This window comes from Cygnus atratus, chromosome 21 (genome assembly GCF_013377495.2).
Source record: "Cygnus atratus isolate AKBS03 ecotype Queensland, Australia chromosome 21, CAtr_DNAZoo_HiC_assembly, whole genome shotgun sequence".
In the NCBI taxonomy this organism is placed as follows: domain Eukaryota; kingdom Metazoa; phylum Chordata; class Aves; order Anseriformes; family Anatidae; genus Cygnus; species Cygnus atratus.
The window spans coordinates 6,675,334-6,700,744 of record NC_066382.1 but is presented as its reverse complement, the minus strand read 5'-3'; the positions used below and the strand labels follow the sequence as shown (position 1 = coordinate 6,700,744).

The 25,411-nt window shown below is 53.0% G+C and overlaps 1 protein-coding gene across 1 annotated transcript in view; it reads right to left on the bottom strand.

Annotated features, from left to right (window-relative positions):
* Window positions 1-1,729: 1,729 nt before the first annotated feature.
* Window positions 1,730-25,411, bottom strand: part of EPHA8 (EPH receptor A8) — a 33,731-nt gene continuing 10,049 nt past the window's right edge. Inside the window, exons 3-16 of the mRNA XM_035557510.2 lie at window positions 15,004-15,159; window positions 13,606-13,941; window positions 12,729-12,853; window positions 12,389-12,551; window positions 11,962-12,058; window positions 11,096-11,163; window positions 10,466-10,591; window positions 9,588-9,773; window positions 8,441-8,502; window positions 7,839-8,048; window positions 5,304-5,453; window positions 3,972-4,162; window positions 3,457-3,612; window positions 1,730-1,844 (exon numbers count right to left, since the gene is read on the bottom strand). Coding sequence (XP_035413403.2) covers window positions 1,730-1,844; window positions 3,457-3,612; window positions 3,972-4,162; window positions 5,304-5,453; window positions 7,839-8,048; window positions 8,441-8,502; window positions 9,588-9,773; window positions 10,466-10,591; window positions 11,096-11,163; window positions 11,962-12,058; window positions 12,389-12,551; window positions 12,729-12,853; window positions 13,606-13,941; window positions 15,004-15,159 — 2,141 coding nt within the window. The remainder of the gene's footprint in view (window positions 1,845-3,456; window positions 3,613-3,971; window positions 4,163-5,303; window positions 5,454-7,838; window positions 8,049-8,440; window positions 8,503-9,587; window positions 9,774-10,465; window positions 10,592-11,095; window positions 11,164-11,961; window positions 12,059-12,388; window positions 12,552-12,728; window positions 12,854-13,605; window positions 13,942-15,003; window positions 15,160-25,411) is intronic.

Genomic DNA, 25,411 nt, shown 5'->3' with positions numbered 1-25,411 from the left:
GCCAGCCCCGGAAAGGCCAGTTTAGCCAGGATTATTGCAACTGGGAAATGGCTTTAACCCGCCCCCCACCCGCCTGGTGCCCAAACAGTGCTGGGAGAAGCAGACCCTGGGCGAGATCCTGCCCGTACCTGCACTGGGGTGGTGCTGGATTTTCTGTGCAAGTGCTCAGGACAGGATGCTGTGGCGGGTCCCCAGCAGGCAGTGAGGGCCCCCACCAGCACTTCTCCTTCTCCAGCACCCCCACCCCCCCACCCGAGCCGTGCTCCCAGCAGAATTTTTTTTTTTTTTTTTTGCAGTGAGTTCAGCCCCGCAGCTGGGGCTTCTGTGCTTTGAGAAACGTTTGTGTACATAACATCAGATTTCAGTAAAACAGTTCCCAACCCATAGAAAAATGTATTTACAGTCGGGAAAGCCTTCAGAGCCCCCAAGCCTGCACATCCTCCCTGGCACATCTGCATCACTGCATCCACCTCAGCCTCTCAGACCAGCTCCATGTGTCCTTGGAAGCTGTTGCTCCATACCAGGGAAGCTTACCAAAAGAGATGCTCCTGTGGGGGACAGAGGAGAGACAAGGAGGAAAGGCCAACCTCCCCGGCACCTGGCTTACCAGCTGGGCAGCGCTGGAGATCCTGCCAGCCCTGCCTGACACGGCTGAGCAGAGCCTCTTTCTGCAGCCACAGGGCTGTGTGGCTGCAGCTGGAAATATTGCTCGGGACCCCCCACTCTGCAGATGACTTGGCAGCCCCAGGTATTGGCAGGTAGCATGGGTTTCTCTAGGGTAATATAAGAACAAAGTTTGGCAGAAATCCCTCTGGCCCCCAACCACATGAGATGGGCACAAACTCTCCCACCCTGCTGGGTGCAGCTCTGGGGGAGGCCGGAGGAGATGGCAGTTCTGCCGGGGAGAAACCTGAGCTTGTGGCCCTAGAAAGCACATCTGGGCTGCCCCGGGATGCTTGTGCTGTTATCCAGAGAAGAGCAGTGCTGGTGTGCTCATGAGGTGGAGAGTCTCCTGTGGGACCTGAGATTTCCTGAGGCTCCTGAGAGCAGACCCTGGCCACCTCTTTCCCCGTGTGAGGAAAGGGCCAAAGTATCCTCTGCACAGAGCCCGCTGGCAGTTCCTAGCACTGTCAGCCTGTACCCTGTCCCCTGCCCTCCTGGGCTTAGTGGAGGTGGACCACGAAGTCACCTGCAGGCTGGTGCAGTTCAGGAGGAGCACGCAGGAACAAGGATCAGGGCTATCTCTGCCACGTGGCAGCCTGCAGGGCCCTCCTCAGCTCAGAGCTCCACCAAACTCCCCACGTGTCCGATCCACAGGAGCTGGAGCCCGTGACAAGCCCAGTCCTGCTGGTCCTGGTATTGCTGCTGTGAGTGCTGCCCCTCCCTCTGCAGGTGCTGCTGGGGCCATCCCGCTGTGTGAAGGGGTTGCCACCTGTCTAGCACAGCTGTGCGGGGACCCCCAGCCCCACAGGGACACAGTAGAGGATGGAGAGAGGAAGGACCTGTCTCTAGCCTGCTTGGAAGTCTGCTCCCCCCTTCAGACGGGGGAAGGAGGCAGCAGGATTGTCGAGGTAACTGGAAAGCCATATTTCCACTGAAGTTCAAATCAGAGATGCTGGAGGAGTTCCAGATCCTGGTCTGGTGCCCCTTTTTCCTGTTCACCACCCTGCTGCCCCCCAGTCAGGGTAAGTGTTAAGGAATGTCCGATGTGGGTCTGCGAAGCCGGTGATCAGAGATGCCTCCTGGGGCCATTTGTGTTCAGCAGCTGGGACCGCATGGCCTGGATACTGCTCAGGATCTTCTTCTGGTGGCCCATCATGGTGATGCCCAGACTCCGAATGTCCCTGGAGAGTAAGGACACAGTCAGACAATGCATGGGATGGCCTCATGCCCACAGAGACACAGCTCCTCCCTGCATGCACACCCCACAGACCAGCCCAGGACCCCTCTTCTGGCTCTTCTCCATTTGCCCCTCAGCACAAGGCTGCCTGAGGGGCCCGTGACATGCTCCACGGGGAAGGAGAGGTTGTCATTCCCCCGGCACAGTCTCCTGACAGGGCCGCTGTGACAGCCGGGGGGGAGCAGGAGCAAGGGGCACCGCTCCTGACAGGCTAGTAGGTGACAAGATCGATGCTCTGAAATTGGATTCAGTTTTAGTGAGATGCCCTTAGATAATCCAGTCAGAAAGACAGGCAGATGATGAGCCTTCTGCACGCAAAAGCTTCCCTGGTGTGTGGGAGAAACAAGGATCTGTATCCGTTCAGTGCCACGGCGAAGGCCCCAGGTACAGCCCCCAATCAATGCACATGACAGCGCTCTGCCTGCATCTCTCCATCTTCCCTTTCACCTCCTCCTGCTTTACCCGTCCCAGCTCAACCAACGCTTTCACTGTCACATCCTTTCTGAGTCATGGCAGCTACTGCTTTTGGCAAGGAGCAACTCTCCTCAGAGGTAGAAGAGATTTTTTCCAGCCCTGGTGTGAGAGCTAACACCAAAGGATGGTGAACGTAAGCCCAGGATGTATTTGCCATCTCTTCTGGTACCACTTGTGGCATCAGCTACCTCAAAGAACCCCTAGAGAGGTGCCGGAGCAAGCGCTTTACAACAAGAGGAGGAGGATGGATGGTGGGACAAGCCTTTCTCAACACCCCTTAACCCAGCCTTGATTTCTAGGGAGCAATTTCTGCCTCTCTTGCACTCCTGTTCCATGCAGACAGGAGCCCTGGGCCCAGCGACCCAGCACATGGTGATGCTGGAAGCTCTCCTGTAGCTCCCTGCTTTTTCATTTCTCCCTGCTGTGAGTGAGAAAGGTGGCAAGAAAGAGGCAGGGGGAGGACTGTATTTACTAGGAAGAGGATTTCCAAAACATCCAGGCTGAGGCTATGGCCCTCCAGTCACACTGAGGCCCTGGGTCCTCCCTGCCCAGCTGCAACGCGCAGGCAGCCAGTGCACAGAGGTCTGAGCTCCCATCATTTCCCTGGAATCCCACACCCTATGAGTAGAGAAGCTGAGTGTACGGCCCAGCCGTTCCGACCCAGACATGCCTTTGGTGGAGGAGACAAAGGTGAGAAGAGCAGGGAGACCAAAATCGTGTATCTGACCCTACTTTGAGCAAGCAGTTGGACTAGATGAACTCCTGAAGTGCCTTACAATCTGAATTACTTACTTCTAATTATTATTATTATTATTAATAATAATAATAATTTCTATTTATATATATAAAGTGCCTATCACCATATTGATAAACACTCTTTTGAACCACTCTATGCCAACCGTGGAGCTCTATCACAGAGCTGCCATGGAGCACCAGAGGTGGCTAGGTTCTCACACACCCTCTGGGAACAACTCCCACATCTCTGCTCAAAGGTCACTGCTGCCATGGACATCATCCCAGGACTCAGCATTAACCTGGTACAGGTTATGTACCAGGTTATGTATGTTAATGTTGGTACTCACTCGATGTTCATTCGCATCACCATGCCCAGGGAGGAGTACCCTGCCATGGCAAAGTTGTCCCGGTAGTGCCCCAGCCGGATGGAGTCCAGCCAGTCCTCGACTGTCAGGCAGCCGGAGAAGTCGAGGAGACCCCTGTCGAAGGGTGTTTGGGTGAACCTGAGAGCAGGACAGAAGTGATTAATTATCCCAGGAGCTCAGATGGAGATGGTGGTCCTAGGTGTTCCACCTCAGAGAGGGGAGGACCTGGAGAGCCCTCGCTGTGTAGGTAGGCACGCTGCTACGTGGGCAGTGCTGCACATGCTTGGCTCAGCCCCGTTGTTGGGATGCTTCAGTGGGTGCAAGGCAGCAAAATGCAGGACGTTTACCACCACCCACTGCAAACAGTGGTCACAGGGCAAGCTACTGTTGCTAGAACTGGACCGAAATATCCCTTTTTTGTGGCAACCCACATGCTCTGCTTGCTGTCAGCTGTGGCTTGATGGGGTCTACCCCCGCTTGTCACAGCGAGCCCTTACCGGTTCACCGTGGCCGTGCACTTGAGGCTGTCGGGATTGCGGATGAGCTTGTCCAGGACGCCGACGATCTGGGAGAAGCGGGGCCGCTCGCTGCGCTCCTTCTGCCAGCAGTCCAGCATGAGCTGGTGCAGGGCCGTGGGACAGCCCATCGGGGCGGGCAGGCGGTAACCTTCCTCCACCGAATTAATGACCTGGAAGGAAGCCACGGCGCTGGAGCGGAGCTGCTCTCCTGCCCGGCTCTGAGCACCCTAGACTGCTATGCACAGGGGAGATCCCCGGTGCATGAGCTGTTAAGGCCATCAGAAGGGGAAGCAGGGAGGTGTACACAAGATTCATGCTAAATGACAATTTTTATTGCCGGTGAGGTGTGTGCGGACTCTGCGGAAAGCTGAAAGCAGGCTGGACACCACACACATACAAGAAATCACTGCTCTGAGAGCAGATTTATTAAGTGGTCCAACAGGCCTAAAATATTGCAGCTTGCCTCCAGCAGATAAGTCATGAGGGCTTCATTCACATTCAGTTATTCTACAGCCAGGGCTTGCCACTGCTCAGCAAAGCTGGGAGAAACCCCACTCAAAGGACCTGTGCAGACGACGTTGTGCAAGTCACTGCAGCCACCATCTGTCACCAAAGCCACTTTCTATCATAGGAAAAAACACCACAGAGAGGGGGGATTCCCAGGACTCAAGAGCAGGGAGAAAGCAGGCAGGTTTATGGCACCCATAGGCAAAATAAGGAGTCCTATGGTTCTGCAGAATCAAAAGCATCCATTCTCTGCCTCCTTTTGGAAATTTTGCACCCAGTTTTTAGTCAGGCAATAACCTACATTTTACTTTGGTTTTTATGCTATCCTTGATATAAGAGTGGCCCCCAATGGCACTGCCAAGCCCAAAGCTTACTGCTGGGTGCTACAAGTCTGGGGCTCTTGGAAGCCACGTGTGGGCAGCAGGTGTGAGAGGAACTGGCAGGTCAATGCAGTGGGGTGGCAGCGATCCTAAGGAAGCTCTGACCCCTAGCAGGCAATGGGTAAGATGGCACAACGTACGCTGAAGCTCTCCAGCTAGCAGAAAGGCTTGCACAGAGCAGCAGGCTGGGGTCGGAGACCCGCCGTGCACAACCAGACACAGCCAGGAGCCACCGCGCGGCAAAACGAGAGGCAACAACAGGCAACACACCGATGCCCCCACTAAGGGGACAGGCACGTTGTGCACAGCCCAGCGGGGATGTGAGGAGAGGCAGGGGCTGCTCTGTGGGTCCCTTTTCCCTGGCACCCCTGCTAGGCTGGCTCGGGACGGGGCAGGAGGCGAGGCAGGCCTCACGTCCACTCACGTCCCGGTTGGTCATGTTCCAGTACGGGCGTTCGCCGTAGGCCAGCACCTCCCACATGACGATGCCGTAGCTCCACACGTCGCTGGCCGAGGAGAACTTGCGGTAGGCGATGGCCTCCGGAGCTGTCCAGCGGATGGGGATCTTGCCCCCCTGCAACAGCAAGCAAGGAACGCATTATTTCAATAGCTCCTGTGGGAGGGAGGAGGGGAGTGCTGGGCCTTGCTGCTTTGGGGCAGGGATCAGCATCAGGGCCAGGGCAGACACCACACTGCGTTTCTGTGTCAGATGGCTCCTGGCGATCCAAGCTGTGATGCCCAGCTCTCATTACGGGCAGAGGATCGCACATCGTGATGCTCCAGGGCTGGCTGCATCCTGCACGCTTCACTGTGCACTGTTCCCTTTTTGCCCCCAACCTATTGGGTTGTTTCCACCTTTTGGAGCACTAGCACGAAGCTTTCATTTCGCTGGAATGCACCTCTGCCTGGAAAACACGGGCAGCTCCCTTGGCCCTGCACTGCTGGGTCCTCTCCTGATCTCAGGCTGCCCCGGCAGAACTGGGATCCAGAACAGCTGCACTGGATGGGCAGTGGGCATCTTCTGGAAAGCACTGAGGAGGCCATCAGCACAAGGTAACCCTAAAGCTGTACTGGAAGGATGACTTCAAGGTATTTCCAGTGGAGCAAGGAGAAAGCTGTACTATTTTACAAGGTCTTCTTTGAAATGTCATGCGTGATGCTGGCCCTCAGTGCCCAAGAGAGGAGAAATCAGTGGTGACATGGAGCAAAGGGCTACCAGAGCACAAAGGACACGGAGCTGACCCTAGGCACAGGCAGAGAGCCTGACTCATTTAGTGCAGAAAGGAGGGAGAGTCATGGCATGTGTCTGTTACTGATTTGGCAGACAAGTGCTGAAGAGAATTTGTTGAATTAAAGGCTGACTATGATAACAAACAAAAAAAAAAACTAAAAAAAAAAGTAATAAATGGGGTAAGAATACATCTAAATTGAAATCGTGGTTGCTGGCAATCTGAACAGAAAAGTTGTAAAAACATCCTTATTTTAAGGATATCCCAAATGGCTCCTTGCCAGAGTGCTTGTGTTCCTGATCCTGTCACTTCATGTTAGTGGTTCATTTTTATCTGGGCTATGCAACAGGTAAGAGCTACCAGCGCTGGTGGGTTTCACCGTGCCTGGATGCCTCAAAGCCTCTGCTTGTGACATGCACAGTGGTAGCTCCATACTCTACTGACCTCTCTGCTTGCATTCATGCTGGATACATTAAGACAGTGTCTCTAGAAACTGGGCAGGATTGGAAAGGTCAGCATGTAGGTCAATACAGAGGTGTGCTCTGGTCACTCAGGTCACCCTCCTGGTCCTGTACAGTCCCTGCCACACCATTTCCAGAAATTACTTTTTAACGTGGGAAAGCTCAGAGACTGCCTTGGTGGGTGGCAGGCCAGGCTATCTGTGTGAAGATGGCCTGCTCTGAGGTCAGGAAGCCCTAGCTGATCTTGGGCCCCTTCTTGCCTTTCCACCAGCCTGAATCCTGAAATGAAGGTTCTCCTGAAGGAGTGGTCTCCAGGCTGAGTCACTGTGCACCCACCTCTCAGACCTGCAACCATGTTAGGCCATGCTTTGCAGTGCCACGAGCCAGCCCAAACCAATCTGAAGCTCTTTCTGCCTGTCTAGTCCTGGTCCTTCTGAAAAGTGATGCTCAGACTCCACAGCTGCCTCTCCAAACTGACCCAAATCAGGGAAGTCTATCTGCCAAAGGACTGCCTTGGGAGAACGCTAATTTATTTCATGTCCAGAGAAAAGCAAAAAGAACACGTTCCTTCAATGAATTTCATTTTCCCTCTTATGACCTCCACTAGAGGAGCACATCAAGCTCCAGTGCTGTCAGGTTGGCCAGAGAATCTTAAAATAGGTTCACAGACAAACGTGTCCTACATTAAAACAAAGTCATCTAGGTTGCAAAGCCAAGTGCTTGCAAGTCAAAGAGCTCAAGAATTTTCATTCCCGTCCTTTCCACACCCCTGAATGAGGCAGTGTCACATGGAGGAGCTGTCACATGGAGAGTGTGACCATGCTACTGAAGACTATGACAGTGACTGACCTGTGGTTGAAGGAGTGGATGGAGCTACGGTCTAGGGATGGACTCCAATAGGGACATGGGAGCATCCCTGTGGAGTGGTCCTTGCATGCTAATGGGAGCTGCTGGCTGGGGAGTTTTGATAACCTCCCTGTTCTCCTACCCTGCTTCTCTTTGTTCATTGCACACTTCGGTTGTGGGATGTCTCTTTATGAAGGAGAGTGTTCTCATATAATGCTTTGAAGGTCAGAAACACTTTGGGTTCATGTCCAGGTAGCAGTGGTGAGGTGACTGTCTCCATTCCTGCACTGCCTACCTTGACTTGGGTGTCTAACTTTTGCACCCTCACTGGACTGGGGCAATCACCACCTGTAAAGCTCAGCAAAAAAAAAAAAAAAAAAAGGAGTTTTAACACTAAGAGCTTTAACACTAAGAGCCACGCACCGTGGTGGTATATGCAGCGTCAGGGTCATCCTCGAGGATGCGTGAGAGGCCAAAGTCAGACACCTTGCAGACCAGGTTGCTGTTCACCAGGATGTTGCGGGCAGCCAGGTCCCGGTGCACGTAGCCCAGGTCAGATAGGTACCTCATGCCTGCTCCGATGCCACGCAACATGCCCACCAGCTGGATGATGGTGAACTGCCCATCGTGTTTCTGGAGAGGAAGTAACACAGAGGCTATTCGTTTTTTTATTATTTTTTTCTTCCCCAGCAGTCCCGTTGACACTGCTATCATTAAACTAACTCCTGAGTAGCTCTTATCTTTGGCGTAGCACCTCCTCTAACTCCAGAGCCTCTATCTTGGCCCTAAGTCTGTGCTCCCAGCACCTCTGCGTGCTGCTTGGGCAGGTGTCCCTGCCTTTGCAGGGAGCCAGCTGCAGTGCCCTGGGGCCAGTGGCTGCTGGGGAGGGGAAAGCCCAGCGCCCGCTGCTCTCACACAAGGACCACAGTGGTGGTCACAGGGCTGAGGAGTGTGAACTAACCCCATCCCTAGTCTTGCAGCCCAGAGGGATGTGCAATGAATACAAATACAAGAGAGCACTTTACCCTGAGAAAGGCGTCTAGCGAGCCGTTCTCCATGTATTCAGTAACAATCATGACCAATTTGCCTGCAGAAGACAAGGGAGGTCAAGTTAATAGACAAGTCACCTTCCTCTGAGAAGCCCGGTGCCAAACTTTACTGGGAGCGACATTAATTCAGGCCGGTGGGTCGCCTGCAGCCCTGTAGGGTGGTCTCACCACACAGGAAGGGCATGGTGGTGGAGATGTGGCCAAAACCCCAACACTTACCCCTCCCTCCAGGCAGTATTAATGTGGCTAGGTCAGCTTTCTTATCCCATTGAAATTTGCATGCCATTAACATAACGCTCTGCATCGCAATGTGCCTTTTTGAAGGAAGGATCCAAATTATTATTCAATACAGGCAGCCTTTAAAACAAACGCTAATAGGTAGGACTTCTCCTAATCCAATAACCCTGTCCTGGGGCACCGGGGAGCGCTGCGCAGCAAGGTGGGTAAGGGCTGCATGGGAAGCTTCTCCTGTAACAGGAGATGACAGGAGTGGTCTTGATTCATCTCATTAAGCCCCCTCCCTAGGACCGCCGAGATGCTGCCAGAGGTTTGGGCAGCAGCCAGGAACAAGCAGTTCATTTCTCTAATGGGGTTCAAAGGGGAAGGAGGAAAAGCAGCAGGGCTGCCGGGGACAGCCTGTCTCCCTCTGAAGATGTTAATGGGGAATGCCAATCAGGAGAGAAAGCTTCCCGGCACGAAGCATGGCCCAAGCCTGAAACCTTCAGCCTCACTTCAGATCAGGAACAAGCTACCCACAATTTAGATATAACTCCTGGGAAGGAGTTGGCAAAGAGACAGGGTTGCACAGGGCTCCCAGCCCCTGCAGACCCCTAAGCTGCTCCCTGCCAGCCCTGTGCACTGTGCTGAAGGAGCCACATTTTCCTCAATCCCCCCAGCAGACCCCGGGAATAGCAAATCTCCTCACTGCCCTGGGGTCTCTGGTGCTGTCAGCAGGAGGGGGTGGGCTGCAGGGGACCCCAGGATAAATGACAAGAGATTACCCAGGGCAGCCGAAGGATGGTGTGCGTGCCCAAAGAGGCCCCTGACCCCCATCCCCATGGTGCCCCCAGGGAGATATGCCCCCAGTTGTGACCAAGGGACCCCGTCTCCACCAGCCACCTACTCCTGGTGACCACCCCTTCCAGGTGGATGATGTTGGGGTGGTCAAACTGCGCCATGATGCTGGCCTCACTCAGGAAGTCCTGTCTCTGCTTCTCTGTGTAGCCAGACTTCAGAGCCTTGATGGCCACGGAAATCTCCCTCTTCCCCGGCAGTTTCAGGCGGCCGTAGCACACCTCTCCAGACTCCCCTGCAAGGCAAGCGAAGGTGAGGGCATGGTGCTCAGCTCCTTGCACGGACCCTCCAGTCTGCCCCCGTATGCCTGCAGCGTGCTCCAGCCATTGAAGACGTATAGCAGCAGGGATGCCTACTGCTACAAGCAGTCAGGCTTCCTATTGCTTGTCTGCTTGGCTGGCCCTGCACCGTCCCTCAGCACACGGGGTGAGCCTCCACCAGCCCCTGGGGCACTGCTCGTGAAGCTCTAGCTCTGGATCTGTCCTGTTCTTCCTTGCAAGCCCCTGTTCCTAGGCAAAAACCCATTTTGTTCTGAAAATTTACCACTCTGCTTGCTATTTTGCTCGTGTCTTGTCACCCCAGATGCTTGCTCCGAGGTTTGAGAGCAGGGTGGCTGCGTTTGAGCACCCACGCGGGACAGGGCGAGCCATCTGCTGGTGTCAGGCTGAGCCGCCAGTGCCACGCTGGCTGAGCAGCTCCCGCCTGCACCAAGCTGACGCAGGAGAGTTTATTTCATGCACTAAAAAAACCCATCCTACTCACGGTTCTCATCTCAGGGAAATAAGGAGCAGATGAAGCCCTGATTGAGCATTGTTACAGAACCGTGCAGCCTGCTGTGGTCCCAGCGGGCTGTGGAGATGTCCCTGCCTCCCAGCAAATTGCCCGAGCAGATGGGATGCAGAGAGGCAGCCTGGGCTGGGGACTCACCAGACCCAATGACTTTCTCAATCTTGATGCGGGAAGCCTCGATTTCACGGGTGAACTCATGCACGGCTTGGCAGGGGTCCTCATACGTGTGGGGGTCCACGTAGAACTTCGACTCTGGGAATTTCACTGTCAGGTTTAAAGGGGAGAGAGGAGACAAGCTCTTCCACACAGCACCGCCATGAAGTGGGTGCCCAGGAGCTGGGTGTTGGACAGGCAGGGGCAGGACTTCTTGGGGTGACACGCTGGGGATCCCCAAGGAAACCCAAGGCACTTCTTGGCATGGCAATATCCTTAGAGCACTCCAGGACTTGGCCATCCAGATCTCCTCCATATGATTCACACCCCCATCAACTCCTTCGTGACCCCTCATGTGGGTTTGTGGTGAATTTCCCACTCTTCTGGCCTGCTGATGACTTAGATGAACCTGCTACAACCCCATTACCAGTACACCCCTGGGATCAGAGCCCCACTTCAGCTCTCTTAGACACATCCCCAGAAGCAGGAGTGGACAAAATCCTTCTCCCTGGAAACCACAGCAGTACTGGGGAAAATGGTCCAGGTCCTTGCCCATTCAGGGGGCTGAGGTCCTTTGCACCCCGGGGGCAGGAGAAGGAGCAGGGATGGTCCTACCTTGCCCATTCTGATAGTGCATCTTCTCCTCATCAGAGTCCTGGAAAGCCTTGCTGTACCCGCAGTGCCTGTCACAGAGACACAGGGGTCAGAGGGATGCTCCTGTCTCTTCCTCCTACCAGCAGCCCAAAGGCAGGGTAAAGGCAATGCATGCCAGGCCTGGAGCTAAGGCTTTGCCCTCCACCAGCTGCATCACTGCATCTTGCTGGGCTGACACTTTGGCCTGGAGCAGGGGACGTTCTGGGTGCTCTCCAAGGCTCAGCAGGGCCAAGAGCTTCAGCCCTTTTGTCTCCTCTAGGCAGTGGCGTGTGTGCTGCACATGCCTGGCTCTGTCTTGCTGAGATGTAGAAGGACAAAGTCACTCTTCAGTTTTTCTGATCAAGAAGATATCTGTCTGTTCCTGACCTACCCCCTAGCCCACCCAGTCAGCCCTGGTACTAGTACTGGTAGTGGTAATGGTATATATATATATACATATATATATATATACACACTACTGATAATGTTACGGCTATTATTATTGCTATTGCTATTGGTATGGCTATGGCTGTTGCTGTTCGACCTGCTGGTTTTATTAGAATTAGAATGGGGATAGTTCGGTTGCAAAGGACCTACAAAGGTCATTGAGTCCACCTGCCTGACTACTTCAGGGCTAACCAAAAGTTAAAGCATATTAGCATTAAATGCCTCTTGAACACTGACAAGCATGGAACAACAGGCAGGATGACTCTGAATGAAGTCTCTTGGCTGAGCCCTGACCTATGGCTGCTCCGGCCAAAACTGGGAAGATAAAGCTGTGCCCAAGCTCTCCCATCCCTCCTGTCCCACTCGGTGACAGGTTGCACGGACATCCAAACAACACTTACCTCTTCTTGCAGATCAGGACCACCAGCAATGCGACCAGGCCAGTGATGAGTGTCAGGCAGATCCAGACAATTGTCATCGTGTCGTACCGGAGAGAGACTGGAAGAAATAGGGTAGGAAGGTGGGGAAAGCTCCGCTGAGCTCAGAGACTCCCCTAACCCACCAGGGTCACTATGTTCAATAACAAAGCACCGTCACCTATCCAACACCAGCTTTGGGTCTCTCCCAGTCTACAGGGCCCATTTACAGACAGGGAAACCGAGCGCAGGTCTGGGCAGCCATGGTGATGCAGCAAGCCAGCACAGAGAAGAGTCTGGGCCCTCAGGACCTCCCCAGATCATCTCTGCCCTGTATGTTCTTCCTCCTCTTTCTAACGTATAAGCACATCTCTGGAGGGCTACCTCCAGCAAGACAGCTGCACACACTCACCTGGTTTCCCTGTCTCCACCTCCACGGTCTGGCTGAACCTTCCACAGCCAGCAGAGGTGCGGGCCCGGACCTGGAAAATGTAGCGGGTCGCGGGCTTGAGCCCCGAGATGGTGGCAGTGGTGTCCTTGGATTTTAGGGTCGAATAGCTCTGCATTTCCTTGTCCTGTGGAAAAGCGACACCGAGAACTTCGCTGCATCAGCACAGCATAACCGTAGGAAGGGAAAAAACATTTCGAAAACAGTTCTTTTTTCATGGCTGCCTGATAGCAGCAGGGAAAATTTGCATCCAGCCTAAATCTGCCCCACCAGGGCTGATGTGTAGCCATGAACTCGGCTTTACCTTCTCGTAGTACTTGATCTCGTACTCCAGGATGATGCCGTTGGGCTGGTCCGGCTCTTGCCACAGCAGGGTGACGCTGTTCTGGCCTGTGCTCTCGTGGCGGACTGCCACCACCTGGGACGGGGCTGGGGACACAAAGACAGGGCATGGGCACGGCGGCAGGGAGACAGAGCCCCGTGCAGGCCCCTGGAAATGGTTTAAGACACATTTCTGCTTTAATTAAAGCCACTGCAGTGATGCCCAGGGGACCATGAAGCAAGGTCCTGGCCCAGCTGGGCTGGATCATCGCGCAGTATTTCCTGGGGAAAGAGCATTTCTCAGTAAGGGATTTGCAAAGATGAACTGTGCACGAGAGAGGTTCTTCCCCACAAAGGTTGTTGTCACCTCCCGGGGGCTGGCACTGGTGTGAGCTGAGAGCAGAGCAGGAACTGCTGCTTGGCCTTTTGGGAGAGGACAGAAGGCTGCAGGGACAATCTGAGAGATTCATGCTCCACTTTGTGTTCCTGTCAATGAACAAGTGTCCTCCGTGCCCCCTGTCTCCTGCAGAAAGGGATCCTCCACCAGCGGCTGCAGGCTGAAGTGGAGGGAAAGGGGTCTGAAAAAGGATACCACGAACCAGAGAAGATAAGGGTGGCCTCGGGCAGCAGCTTTGGGTAGGTAGCTCCCCAAAGCTACCTCCAGCAGCAGAGGGAACAGGAGTCACCCCTCACATCTCCCGGGGGGCCCATGCTCTCCACCAAGCCCTGCCTGAGGGCAGGCTGGTGCTGCCCCTGCTCACAGCTGGCTCTGGAGGTACCACTTGGGGCAACGCCGGAGCGACATCAGCATCACCCACGTGTGCAAATCCTCTGGGATGGGGGGTGTCTGCTCCTCCTACCTGCCTGGTTTGTTGTGATGTTGGCGACCGCAGCCCTCCTGGCCTCCAGGCTGAGGTCCGACACTCCGTTGACGGCCTCCACCCAGAAGGAGTAGTTGGTGTGTGCCAGGAGGTTGGTGACGGTCAGCGCACCCTGCACCAGGCTCATCTGCTGGGGCACGAAGCGGGTGCCGCTGCCGCAGGCCTCGCACTGCCCCACGTCCCCCCCGCAGCGCCGGCAGAGCACGTTGTACGTGATGTCGCTGCGCCCACCCTTGTCCAGGGGTGGCCCCCACTCCAGCGTCACCGAGGTGCCGTTCACGCTGGAGACCAGGTTCACAGGAGCCGAGGGGGGACCTGGAAAGGAAGCAGAGGTTTGGGCAGAGAGGGGGATGCCGAAGCGCGTTGGGGCTGGCAGAGCAGGGTCCTGGGGGAAATGGGATGGACAGAGGAGGTTTGCTTCTTGGTCAGCGTGTTCTGTGATTCCTGACGGTGCTGCCAAGGGGGGGAAGTGCTCCAAGGAGAAGACAGCAAAGACACAGGCGGGGCTCAGGGTGAATTGCCGTGTAGGACCAGACCGGGAAGCGAGGTGCTCTGGGTCAGGATGCCAAGTACCTGGCAGAGGAGAGCTGAGGGTTTGTTCTGGGGCGAGCAGGGAGCAATGGGGATGGGGGAAGCCTTGTGGGGAAGAACAAAGGTGTCTGTGGGCTGGTGGGTGGAGAGCAGGAACTGCTCTTCTAAAGGGAAGGGTGAACTCCACGGGAGATCAGCAATCTTGGGTGGACATCTTGGGACCCTAGGGAAACTGAAGTCAGATGTTGCTGACCTGCCTTTCACCTTCAGCTAGCGGCCCCAAACCTCTCTGCCCTCCTGGACCAGCTGCATAGAGTGCAAATCCTCCTGGGATGCTTTTGTCCCTTTTTAATAACACTGGGCCCCTAATGCAGAGAGCTGGACTGAAACTAGGTGCCAAGTCCTCATGCCAACATCCACCCATAGCAAGGGAAAGCGCAGCAATGCTCGTGCTCCCCTGGGACCACCCTGGGCATTTCTGCAAATGGAAGCAGCCAGCAAGAGGCTGGCTGGTGCACTAGCAGGTGAGCTTGGTGGCAGAGCTCAGATCTCGCCCTGCTCCAGTGCAGCATGCAGCCCCAGGAGGGGAGCAGATTCTAGCCAGTGATATTTGGAGACCGGCAGGATGAGGATGAGCCAAAGGACGGTGAGAGAGCTCTGCCTGTGGGGTTTCAACTCATGCAACACAGGGGTTGAAAGGCTGCTGCAGCGCCTTGGGCAGCTTGCTCAGAGCCAAGGGTGCACGCTGGGCCAGCCAGGGAGCGTTAGACGTGTGTGAAGACACGACGATGTGTCCGAAGACAAGACAACGTGTCTTCAGGAGCTGTGACAGCTGGGGGTACTTACGGGTGCAGGCGGCCGAGGGGGGGTCCTGCACGGCCCGGTAGAAGCTGCTGTCGCAGCGGCACACGCGGGCTGCCCGGCTCTCCGAGTGGCTGTGCAAGGGGCACTTTGCACACAGCTGGTCCCCAGGAGCTGACTTGTAAAATCCCAGCTGGCAGGCTGCAGAGGAGGGAAGGGGAGATGGTCAGGGGGACGTGCCTGGATGAGAAACAGCCCACGGCTCGGCAAATCTCAGCAGCACAGAGCTGAACCCCGCTCTCTGCCCCATCCCAGCCCCTCTCCCTGGTGCCCAGGTGAGTTCCCCTCCAGCTGCCCAGCTGGAAACTGGGCCCTGTGAAAACTGCTTTGGTCTCTCCCCCCCCAGGCTGTATGTGCTGCCATCCCAGTACCTGTTCCCCACTGTTTCACAGGCAGACTCGGGTGCCTCCGATTTTGTGAGCTGCCTGCGAAGCTTGATGTGCTCTCCTTGTAGCTGTGCCTGCTGCCCAGATCTCTCCCAGCTGCAGCTTCTGGGCCACGGCCTGGCTCTGGGGAGGGAGTGCTTCAAAGCTCAAACTGGTAGCACTGGAAATCACACTGTTACCCCTTCTGAGCTCTATCATTTATGGGGCAAACTACATTCCTCACTTCACAGTGCTTTCCATACACATGCTGGGTGTGTTTAGGTGCCCAAGGACATCCACACGGGTGGTTTCAGGACTTAAGATCTCCATACCTGGTACATGGCCCTCTGCATGCCCCTGGTTTGCTGCTATACAAAGCAATGTGTTTCCTTGCTCAGCACAAGGAAGCACACCTTCTCTAGTTTCACTTTGCAGCAAACTGACTTCGCATGCACACTGCCTGCTCTCTGCAGAGGAACAGCAAGGCCAGCTGAGCCAGGCTGAGCTTTTTCTGGTCACACAGCCCACCTTCGGCTGCTCTGCCCCTGCCTGGTGCTGGTGGCTGCGCAGTGGGATCGTGTGCTCATCCCACACCAGGGCTGCCATCAGTATCCTATCTCATTAGGAAAGCTAATTAGCTCAGCAGTGACAAGTATCATAGCAGGTATCTGTCTGGTGTGGAAGGATCCCTCCTCTCCAGAAGATTTCAGTTCCAAACAGGCTTTCTCTGAGTCTCCGTATTTATCAAGCATTTGTAGGACCAGTTCCAGTGTTTCAAGCATTATTCCAGACCCTGAATCATTTCTCTTTTCCCCTACTGAGGTAGCAATACATTCATTTTCCCATCCTTACCCCCAGTGGCCAGCTCTGCATACACCCTCAATTTTTGCTTCCAAGCATGTAGAAGTGTTTTGTCTGCAATCCAGCATCCCTGGTGGTCTGGGTCCCTCCACGCTGTCCATTTGTTCTGCTCCTAGGTGCTGATTTGTCTTCTTATTAATAACCCTCCTTTTCTTGCCACAGATCTCCCTAGAATGATTGCTGCCAACATATTTCACATATACACGCTGCATAATAATGCAATAGCCTCTTTATAACTGAGCTACTTCCAGCAGGGGTAGCTGAAGACAACGCTCCAGACATATGCAAGCCTAGCTGGTCCCTCTTCAGACTCTGTCCTCAGCTTCTGAAGCACTTTTGTGTTGAACACTGCTTCAAAGGCAAGGGAGCAATTTTGGCAAGATGTCCCAGGAAGGCACTCTCTTCCAATAGCTTTCAAAGGCATCAGAGAGGACAGAAAACCAGGGAGGCAGAGCTGGGAGAGGAGCTGTGCAGTCCCAGCCAGCCACACCAAGGACAGGCCAGGCAGCTTGCCAGGCTCTGGTGCTGACTGCTCCTTGTGATGCCATGCACCGAGAGAGCCGGGGACTCTCTGCCCTTACACCCCAAGAGCCTGCAGCCTCTTGGTTTTGGGCACTGAGATGGGATGTAAGGCAGAGATGGGGGCTGTTACACCCTCCTCTCAGCTGCAGACAAATTCATGGGGTAGCCAGCTGGCAATAGATAAATAAATAAATAAATAAATAAATCTCTAAGAAGTAAAAGTTTCCAGTTCCTCTGCATGGGAAAGGATGAAAACACAGCATGAGCACAGCCTACCAAACAGGAACGGGGATAGCCCCACAGCCCATGCAGCGTGCATGCCAGGATTTGCCTTCTTCAACTCCCTGCGTGAGCTTGCCCTGCAAACTACCATCATCTCTACCCAGGTGGCAACCTGTAGCCAGGGACTCTTGATTCAAGAGACACTGAAGCGGTTCCCCCCAACAATATTTAATTAGAGGCAGAGAAATGAGTGCTATATCAGGTACAGAGAGACGGGCCAGGAGGAAAAACGGGAACGTGAAGCACAGCAGATTTGCACCAAGCAATTGTAATCACTTAGCATTTAATGCTGTAAAGAAACATTAATTGCCTGTAGCAATAATTCACAATTATTTTAAATGCACCCAGGAGGAAAATTAACCTAAATGACAAATTACAGGTGAATTTGTGCACCAGTGCAGGGCTGTTGGCAGCCACCTCCCAGCACCCGGACAGCACAAGCATGCAAGAAGGCTGGAGAGAGACGGGTCACACACCTCCGTGTGTGTGAGCACTTGCTGTGCATGGAAGCAAGACACCTGGGAGGCCTTTCACAAGCATGGGAGATGGGACACCAGCTTGGTGCCCATGTGCTAGGGCTCAGTTTCGAACAAGCTATGAGCTCACCTCAGGAATACGCACAAAGAATTAAATCCCTACAGCACCCAATGGCAAGCCTATCCTACTCTGGACTGAGCGCTCCCCTGCTAGGCCAATGACACATGGAAGACCAGGCCCTTCTGGGTTTGCTCTGGGAAGAGCAAACCAACAGAGAAATGGCCAGGAAGAAAAAGTCAGCCAAAGACATCAGGTCTAAAATCTGCAGAGCTCCATGGTTACAGCGCACGCTGCACCCACGGACATCTGCAGCCACCCACCAGGGAGGTGCAGAACTGCCGTCCTGCTGCCTTTACCACCACCAAGTTCTGCCACCTGCCACAAGTGTCCTTCCAGGAGCTGTGCAGAAGGTGAGGAATTCTTTTATATATATATACATTTTATGAAGTTAATACCCTTTCCCCATGCCTGAGGATCACAGGCAAACAGCCGTGTCCTCTCCTTGCAGAACGCTGAACCTGGGCTTGGCGGTGTGTGACTCCAGCCCTCTGCCCCATGGGTGGGTCCCCTCTCACCATCCCAGCCTGCTGAAGTTAATGCCACGGGGCTTACACCGATCCCCCTGCTGCACAACACATCTTCCCCGTTTTTCCCAGCTCACTGACAGGCTCCAGAGCAGCAGGCTTGTCTCAGAAACAGCAAGTGTAGGCACGGCTCTGCCAGCCATCTGCGGTTCGGTCCGTTTGTTTCCCTCCCTCTCCGTCCTCTGGGGACAGGACAACATCTGCTGATAAACTGGCAGGGCCGGGGAGATGATAGATGGACCTGTCGAGGAGACACTAGCGGGGAATGAGCCACTCTTCGCAGCCTGAGCAGCAGCATGGGACAAGCCCCCTGTGTGTGCCTGGTGGGACCACCGAGGGCTCCTTGAAGGGCACCCTCCATCCCCAGAGGCCAGACAAAGTGGCTGGGACTGAGCTGGGCAGGATCAGGGCTCCACACTGCCCCGGCACCCAGGGTTGTAGGAAACCCAGCCTGAAGTGCTCTGGGAGCCTGGAAAAGGGCATGAAAGCAGGACCTTGCTGCGTCCAGGCATGCAATAAAGACCTACAATGCATTTCGGGTTGTGCCTGCAAGTCTTGTTAACTGCCTTACTACTTGAGATGCACTGTGCCCAGGTTTCACCGATTTAATCTTATCCTTTGGCATTGCTGGGAAGAGATAAAGATGGAAATAAAGGTGTCATTGCCACTGTGACAGGCAGAGACAGGCACCGGTCCCAGAGCCCTCCAGGTTGCAGAAGCAGCTAACACAGAAAATCCCATCTCCTTTCAATCCAGTTTCAGCATGATGCTTGCAATCTCAGCTCCTGAATGACACAGACATTGAAACAGAGGCATATTACTCACAGCCACGTCTTAAAAACAGGCATCTGCCTCATTGCCCCCAGCTTGCAACCCTACACCCCTCCCTGTGCCACTTCACATCCACTCCACACACCTGAACTTGTCTCACATCACCCCAGAGTCCGCCTCACATTACCCCTACCCCTTCTCCCCACAATTCAAACCACGTCACACTCTATGCCCCAAAATGTTTTGGAGAGAGAAACGGGGGGAAACTTCCCCCTTGAAGACTTTGAAATCAGTGCTGCTGAAGGCACAGCTGCCTCTGCCGTGCTCTCCTTCTCCACATTACAAATAAACAAATAAATAAGTGCCGGAAATGTCCAAATCCCAACGTGCTGGGAGTGCTGCTCTGCTGCCTAGTGCAGACACTGTGCAGCCTTGCGTAGGTGAGACAGCCTGGCTTATCTTGGAGCTGAAGGGTTTTTTATGAAGTTTATCTGGGGAAATGCTACAGCTTGCAGTAGTAAGATGGAAGCAAGAGGCCCAATGCTAGAATTAGAAAAAAAAAAAAAAAGCTCTTTACAAAACTCAGTCTTGTTGGAGGGTTTTAGACAGAACTACTTAAGGTTTCTGAAAAAAATGCAGTTTTCATCAGACCAAAAACAAACCCGGAGAACTCTGTTCAGAAGGAGTGGAGCCGAATGCAGATGAAGGTACAGAAGGTAACCCTGCATCCCTGCTGCAAGTCTTTGGGGAGTAAAGATGCATAAATGAAGAAAGGACATACAAAACATCAAGAACTTATTCCCAGACCCTGCAGTTTTTGGAGGGTGGAAGCCCTCTCAGCATACATATATATATGGCTACAGATATATACAGGAGGCTGAGGTTTAAAAAAGGCCCAGCACTCCAGCAGATGCAAGTGAAAAGCAGCTTGTGGCACCATGGGGCCAGCACAGCCCTCACCCCCGCACAGCTGAGCACCTGCAGCTTTTTGGATCCCTTTCTCCTTCACCAGGATGTGGTATCAGTAGCATCTTGTTTTCAGGAAGGGGAAGAAGACATCACACAAGAAGTGTTGACATGGGTAGGATCTGGATCTCAAGTCGAATGCAGAACACATTTTTTGGCATGGTCCTGCTGCTCTGTGGGAAGAAAGAGCATCTTGCCAGAGCAAGAGCTGGTAGTGAATTTAAGGTTCCCAGCCTCCCATTGCGTTGTTCCATCTCCAGTTTAAGTAGGGGTGCAAATAGCAAGGGCTTTCCTGCAAATAGTTGGTTTCTAAACTCCCCGGTGGCTTTCCAGGCATCTGTGTGTTGGTAATCCAGAATAAAACACCTGGTGATGACCTGAGTCTGGACAAGTTCTGCAGAAGAATTCAAACCAAAACCACACATTCCAAACCTGGTGAAGGTTTTTCAGTGCTGCCAGACCCATCTATCACAGTCCAGCTGCCCTTTGGTGGTTTTTTATAAGAACTACAGAGACCAACCAAGCACAAATTAAATTTGTTCCATTACCATCAATACCCTGAACTCCAGCCTAGCATCACTCTCACCCTTCATCCGTGTCAGCAGCTAAGCACAGCAAACAGAGGAAAAGTGGCAAACTGTACAATACTCAGCCCCAGACAAAACCTATATTCTGTCTGTGGGTAAAGGCCAGTTCTGCAATAATCTCCATCCTTCTCAATTCTTCCAGAAAATAAAAATAAAAAAAAAAATCTGTGTTTGGGCAGTTGCTTTTTTTTTTTTTCCCCAGTAAGTTTCTTGTCCTACACCCTGCTTTCTCCAACATGCTTGCTGGGCTGAATTAGCCATGCCACACAGCCCAGTGGATCTGGGGTCCAAACAAACTCATTAGCAGCCAGGTGTGAGAATATAAACTGGAAGTCCTGGTACAAGACAAGTGTGAATACAAGGACCCATCAGCGCTTGTGGAAGGGGCCAAGAGCACCTGGGCCAGCTACCTGAGAGTGTTGGAATTATCCCCAAAAATACATCAGGGTGGCCCTGACTTTTTCTATATATTAGTCTTGGAAATTACCAAGGATGGAGATCCTGCCACCTCTCCAGTGACCTGTCTTAGGGCATAATCCACGGGAGGAAGAAGTTTTTCCTAATGTCCAGCCCAAATCTTGCAAGCAATTTGTAGTTCTGACACATCTTCTTTGCAGTCTGTTCCCATATGAAAACTGATACCTGGAATCCAAACACTCCTACCTTACTTAAGTGGTTTGGAAAACAAGCTACCCTTTACTAATTTTTTTAATTATTATTGGTTTATTAAATATATGGGTCTTTGCATAGGATAAACAGAAGGTGATATAATCTTACCATATGCCATTGCCTGTATTTTTAACAAAGCAGCTGACTGGCTTACAAACCAACAATACAAATGCTGTGAATCACTAAGTTCCTTTGATTTTCTTGCCTGGCATCACTGAAAGGATGTTTGCATAACTCTCTTAGCATGTCTTCAAAACTGCCACTGCTCCTGCTTGAAAAGTGTATTTTGGATCACTCACATTAGAAGCCCCCTGAGGTAGGCACCCAGGGCATTGGTGCAGCTAACTCCAGCTATGACAGCCTGATAATCTGCCAGCAGGTACAGGAGACTGAGCAGGCATCAGTAAGGTGCAACACAGCCACGGAGCCTGCAGCTCAGACCTGGCATCCCTGTGCTGGGACTTGCAGGAAAAGTCTCCTTGAAATCTGCACTGACTTTCAAAGAAACATGAAACGTATTTGAGTATGTCTGTCTGGAGCTGCAGTTACAGGGTATTTTTGACACACATTTATCTGTCGCCACGGTATATGGTACGTATGTGGTCCAGTGCAAAACAGCCTGATAACGGGCACCCTGACATCCCAGGTTTGATCTCTGCTGACTGACAGAGGCACGCGTGACCCCCCACACACACTCCTGGGGGCCTCATGCAGTGCAGAGCCAGGAAAACAGAGTTTTGCTTGGAGTCAGCCCAGCAACACCAGCGTCCTGTTTCCAACAGAGCAGCCTGCGTCGGCTGTTTCACAGAGACAAGACATAAGGAGCCCGTGGTTGCTGTGTGATGCTCCTACATGGGCAGGAAAAAATCACTGTTGGAGAAAGCAAAGAGGGGCCTGGGGCTCTGCCACACAGCGTATCTCTGAGTTAGAAAGGGAGAAGGAGTCTGGGGAGAGAAGGTAATGGAGCACAGTGGGCTCCCTTAACCTAGTGTAGCCTTCCTCCTCCCTGTGGCCTTGCCCAGAAGGAAGGGAGCACAGGCTGTGGTCTTCTTAGGCAGGCATCCAGGGAAGAGTGGCATCCCCAGCCGCAGTGCACTGTATGACTTGGGTGCGTGCAGGAGGCATCCCCTCTCCTCCTGCAGTGCGGCTCTGCTCCCCCTCTGCCCTGCCAGCTGGGCAGGGTGACGCTTCCTCCCTGCTGACTTCCTTCATAAAAGTATACGGACGCAAAACTGTATTCACGAGAACATTATCACCAAGCCGGGTATTTTCTCCTCTTAATTAGCAATGCTGTGGTGCTTTAATTGCTCGATTAAAGTTGCCCACGAGAAAGGTTTAAGGTACATTAGATTTGCTGATTGGTTCGTCAGCATGAATTCCACCAACTGGAAACAATTAAGTGGCTTCCAGATCTTTAACAAGACTCTTTAGATCCATTTCCACTGGACATGTGCTGCAAGAGGCAGAAAAGATCCCAGCAGCAGAGGGGTTTGTCCACGAGGGGCCAACTGCCCCTCTCACATCCCCGTCTCTTCTTCATTTTGGGTACTAGAGGTGTAAGAGTCCTAGCAGTGACAGTCTCCCTCACATCTCCCAGTCTGGAGCACACGGGCTGCATCTTTTCAGCTCAAGCAGAGCTGGATAAAGTCTACCCCAAGACCAGAGACTGATTCAGCCACACACATCAGAGCCCCATTCAGTAGCTGCTCTTGCTCAGTTCTGGCAGTCCTGGTGGACAAATGGGCTGATGGAGCAGCAGATGATGATTGTTGCTCCCTCATCAGTGTTTTCCAGCCAAAGGCAGCAGTCAGATGAAGGCCCTGAGCACCACAGAGGGCAAGGAGTCAGAGCAATCAGGACACCCTGAGGCTAAGATGCCTGGACCCAGATTTTAAACAAAGGTGTCTGAACAGTGAGTCTAGCTCCAAAACCCATGGTCATACCACAGAGATGCACACCTGCCTCTCGGACTCTTGAGGGCTCCTCTTCTCGTCCCCATCCATCCAAAGGATGAGGTGCACGTGTCCTGGCTCTCAGCCATACAGCAGTTTGAGGAGATGGGTTTCTTCCCTCCCAGAGAAGCAGAACCAGTGTTAAAGTGCTTGCTCCCTTTTCTCATTTCACTGATTGCACTGACCTTATTGAAATGTGTCTCTGTTTGCTCTGTACAGCAGCTGTGTATAAATACAGTGAATTATTCTAATTGTCTTCTTACCTGGTAAATGGCTGGGACAGACCCTTTTCACTTAGGCTATTATTTATTCTTCTATCTAGGTAGAGTAGTTGCTGTTTGCTGTGTGTATGAGACACTACCGTGCCTTGCTGTGGACCAAGACATTTCAAGGAGGAAAGGGCAGCACATCTGAGGCTGCCTGTGGACAACGAGGGGTGGGGGGACAAAGTCTTTTGGAGCCTTGAAACTGGAGGGGGAAAGTAAGTGTGTAGCAGGGCTGTGGTGCCCTGGGAGGGAGACCCAGACGGGTTTCATCCTTGGGGTGGCCATGGCAAAAGATGCCATGGGACTAGAAGCCAAGTGTTTTAGGAGCTGGCAGAGCCCAAGAAAGGCTGGGCTGGAAACTGGGTAAAAACAAAGGGTCAGAGATCCCAGCCACCACACACCAGGGCAAAGAAAGGGGCAATCCAAGGTGACAACCTAGAGAAAGGAGATGAGAGGCGGGGAAGTTTGCTGATTCCTGTGCATCCTCCACCACGCTCATCTTCACCCCATCCTTCCCAGCTCCGTGGCACAGCCTTCTTTCTCCTTTAAAGGGCTGCGAACAGCTCTGGCCATGATCTGGTTTCCTGAGCTGTCTTCCATCACTCTGGCAGGTCCTTAGAAAAATGAATGTTAAAAAGGAGGGGGAGAAACCTCCACTGTTCAAACATCTTTAGCTTTGACAAATAAGGCATCTGGCTGTGAAAGGCAAAAGGAAATTAATTTGGAATCACATTTTAAACACTACCATAAAGGCAAAGTATCTACTCTTTAATTTTTCCCCCCAAGCAAAAAAATGAATTTCCTTGATATTTATAGAAAGATTATTAGGGCCACAAGGAGTGATTTATATCATCTCATCCCAGTGACGGAAAATGAAAAATTACTGGGGACGACAGCCACTGGAATCCTGCTTTTGTTCGCCTGACAATTAAAACGGCTAATTTCCAACTCCTACAGATCCTCTTGGGTTATAAATCATACCAGAAAGGCACTTTTCACCATGAAAAATGAACTCTGCCCCAATCAAGCATGAGAAGCTAAGATCAGAGATTTGCATCTGTTTGCTTTCATGTGTAAATATATATATATACTCTTGCTCCAGAGCCACCCAGCAAAGGAGATGGTAGGAAGGAGGTTCTGCCCCTGCTCACCTGATGCTGGCCCATCAGACCCCCTGTGCTAGGAGATGCTGAGGATAAATGGGACAGGGAAGGCAGGAGAAGAGATGATAGTGAGGTCAGGGAAAGGTTGGAGACACTTCTGTGCTGTTTCTGACTCCACAAGGCCTGGAGTGCTTCACCCAGGAGCATTGCTGCTTGAGCAGCATGAGTCAGAGTGCATTTGTTTGCACAAGGACCAGACTCTGCTTGTGCCCACCACATCCACCACCATGGAAGGTTGCACCACTTTTCCTCCCTGGCCCTCTGAAATGGGTCAGGGGTGATCCCACAAGCCTGGCAGCCATCAGAAAAAGGCAGGAGGGCAGAGATAGAGCTCTCCGACAGCTCTGCTCTCCAGCAGACAGAAAAATGTGTCCTAGGAAACACAGAAAAGTGAGGCAGACTGAGCACAGTGCAGCCCCTGGGGCTTCCTCTGCTCCCAGCCTCTGGGCTTTGGGTGGTGATCACCTGAAGCAGTCTGCTGTATAGGACTGCAGGAGGGGGAGTATGTGGAGGGCATTTGGTCCTTTGGGACCAAAATCCCAACTCACAGCTCCTTGCAGTCATGGAGCTGGGACACTGCCATCCAGGCAGCTCATGCTAATGCCCTTTCCATGCTGGCACGTGCCTGGTCCTATGCACACTTCACACCCACTCTTTATCTGGGAGAGGAAGACATATTCTGATCAGATCTGTCTCAGGTTGACTTTCAAATCAGTGGTCACAGGGAGGGGGAATTTTGGACAGAAGCATTTATTCTGCCCACCTTTACCGCTCTACATAGCTGGGGACTCTCCAGAGCCAGCGCTGGTCCCGGCAGCACTTGGATCTATTCCAGCCCAGTGTCGGACGTCCTAACCTTGCATCAAGT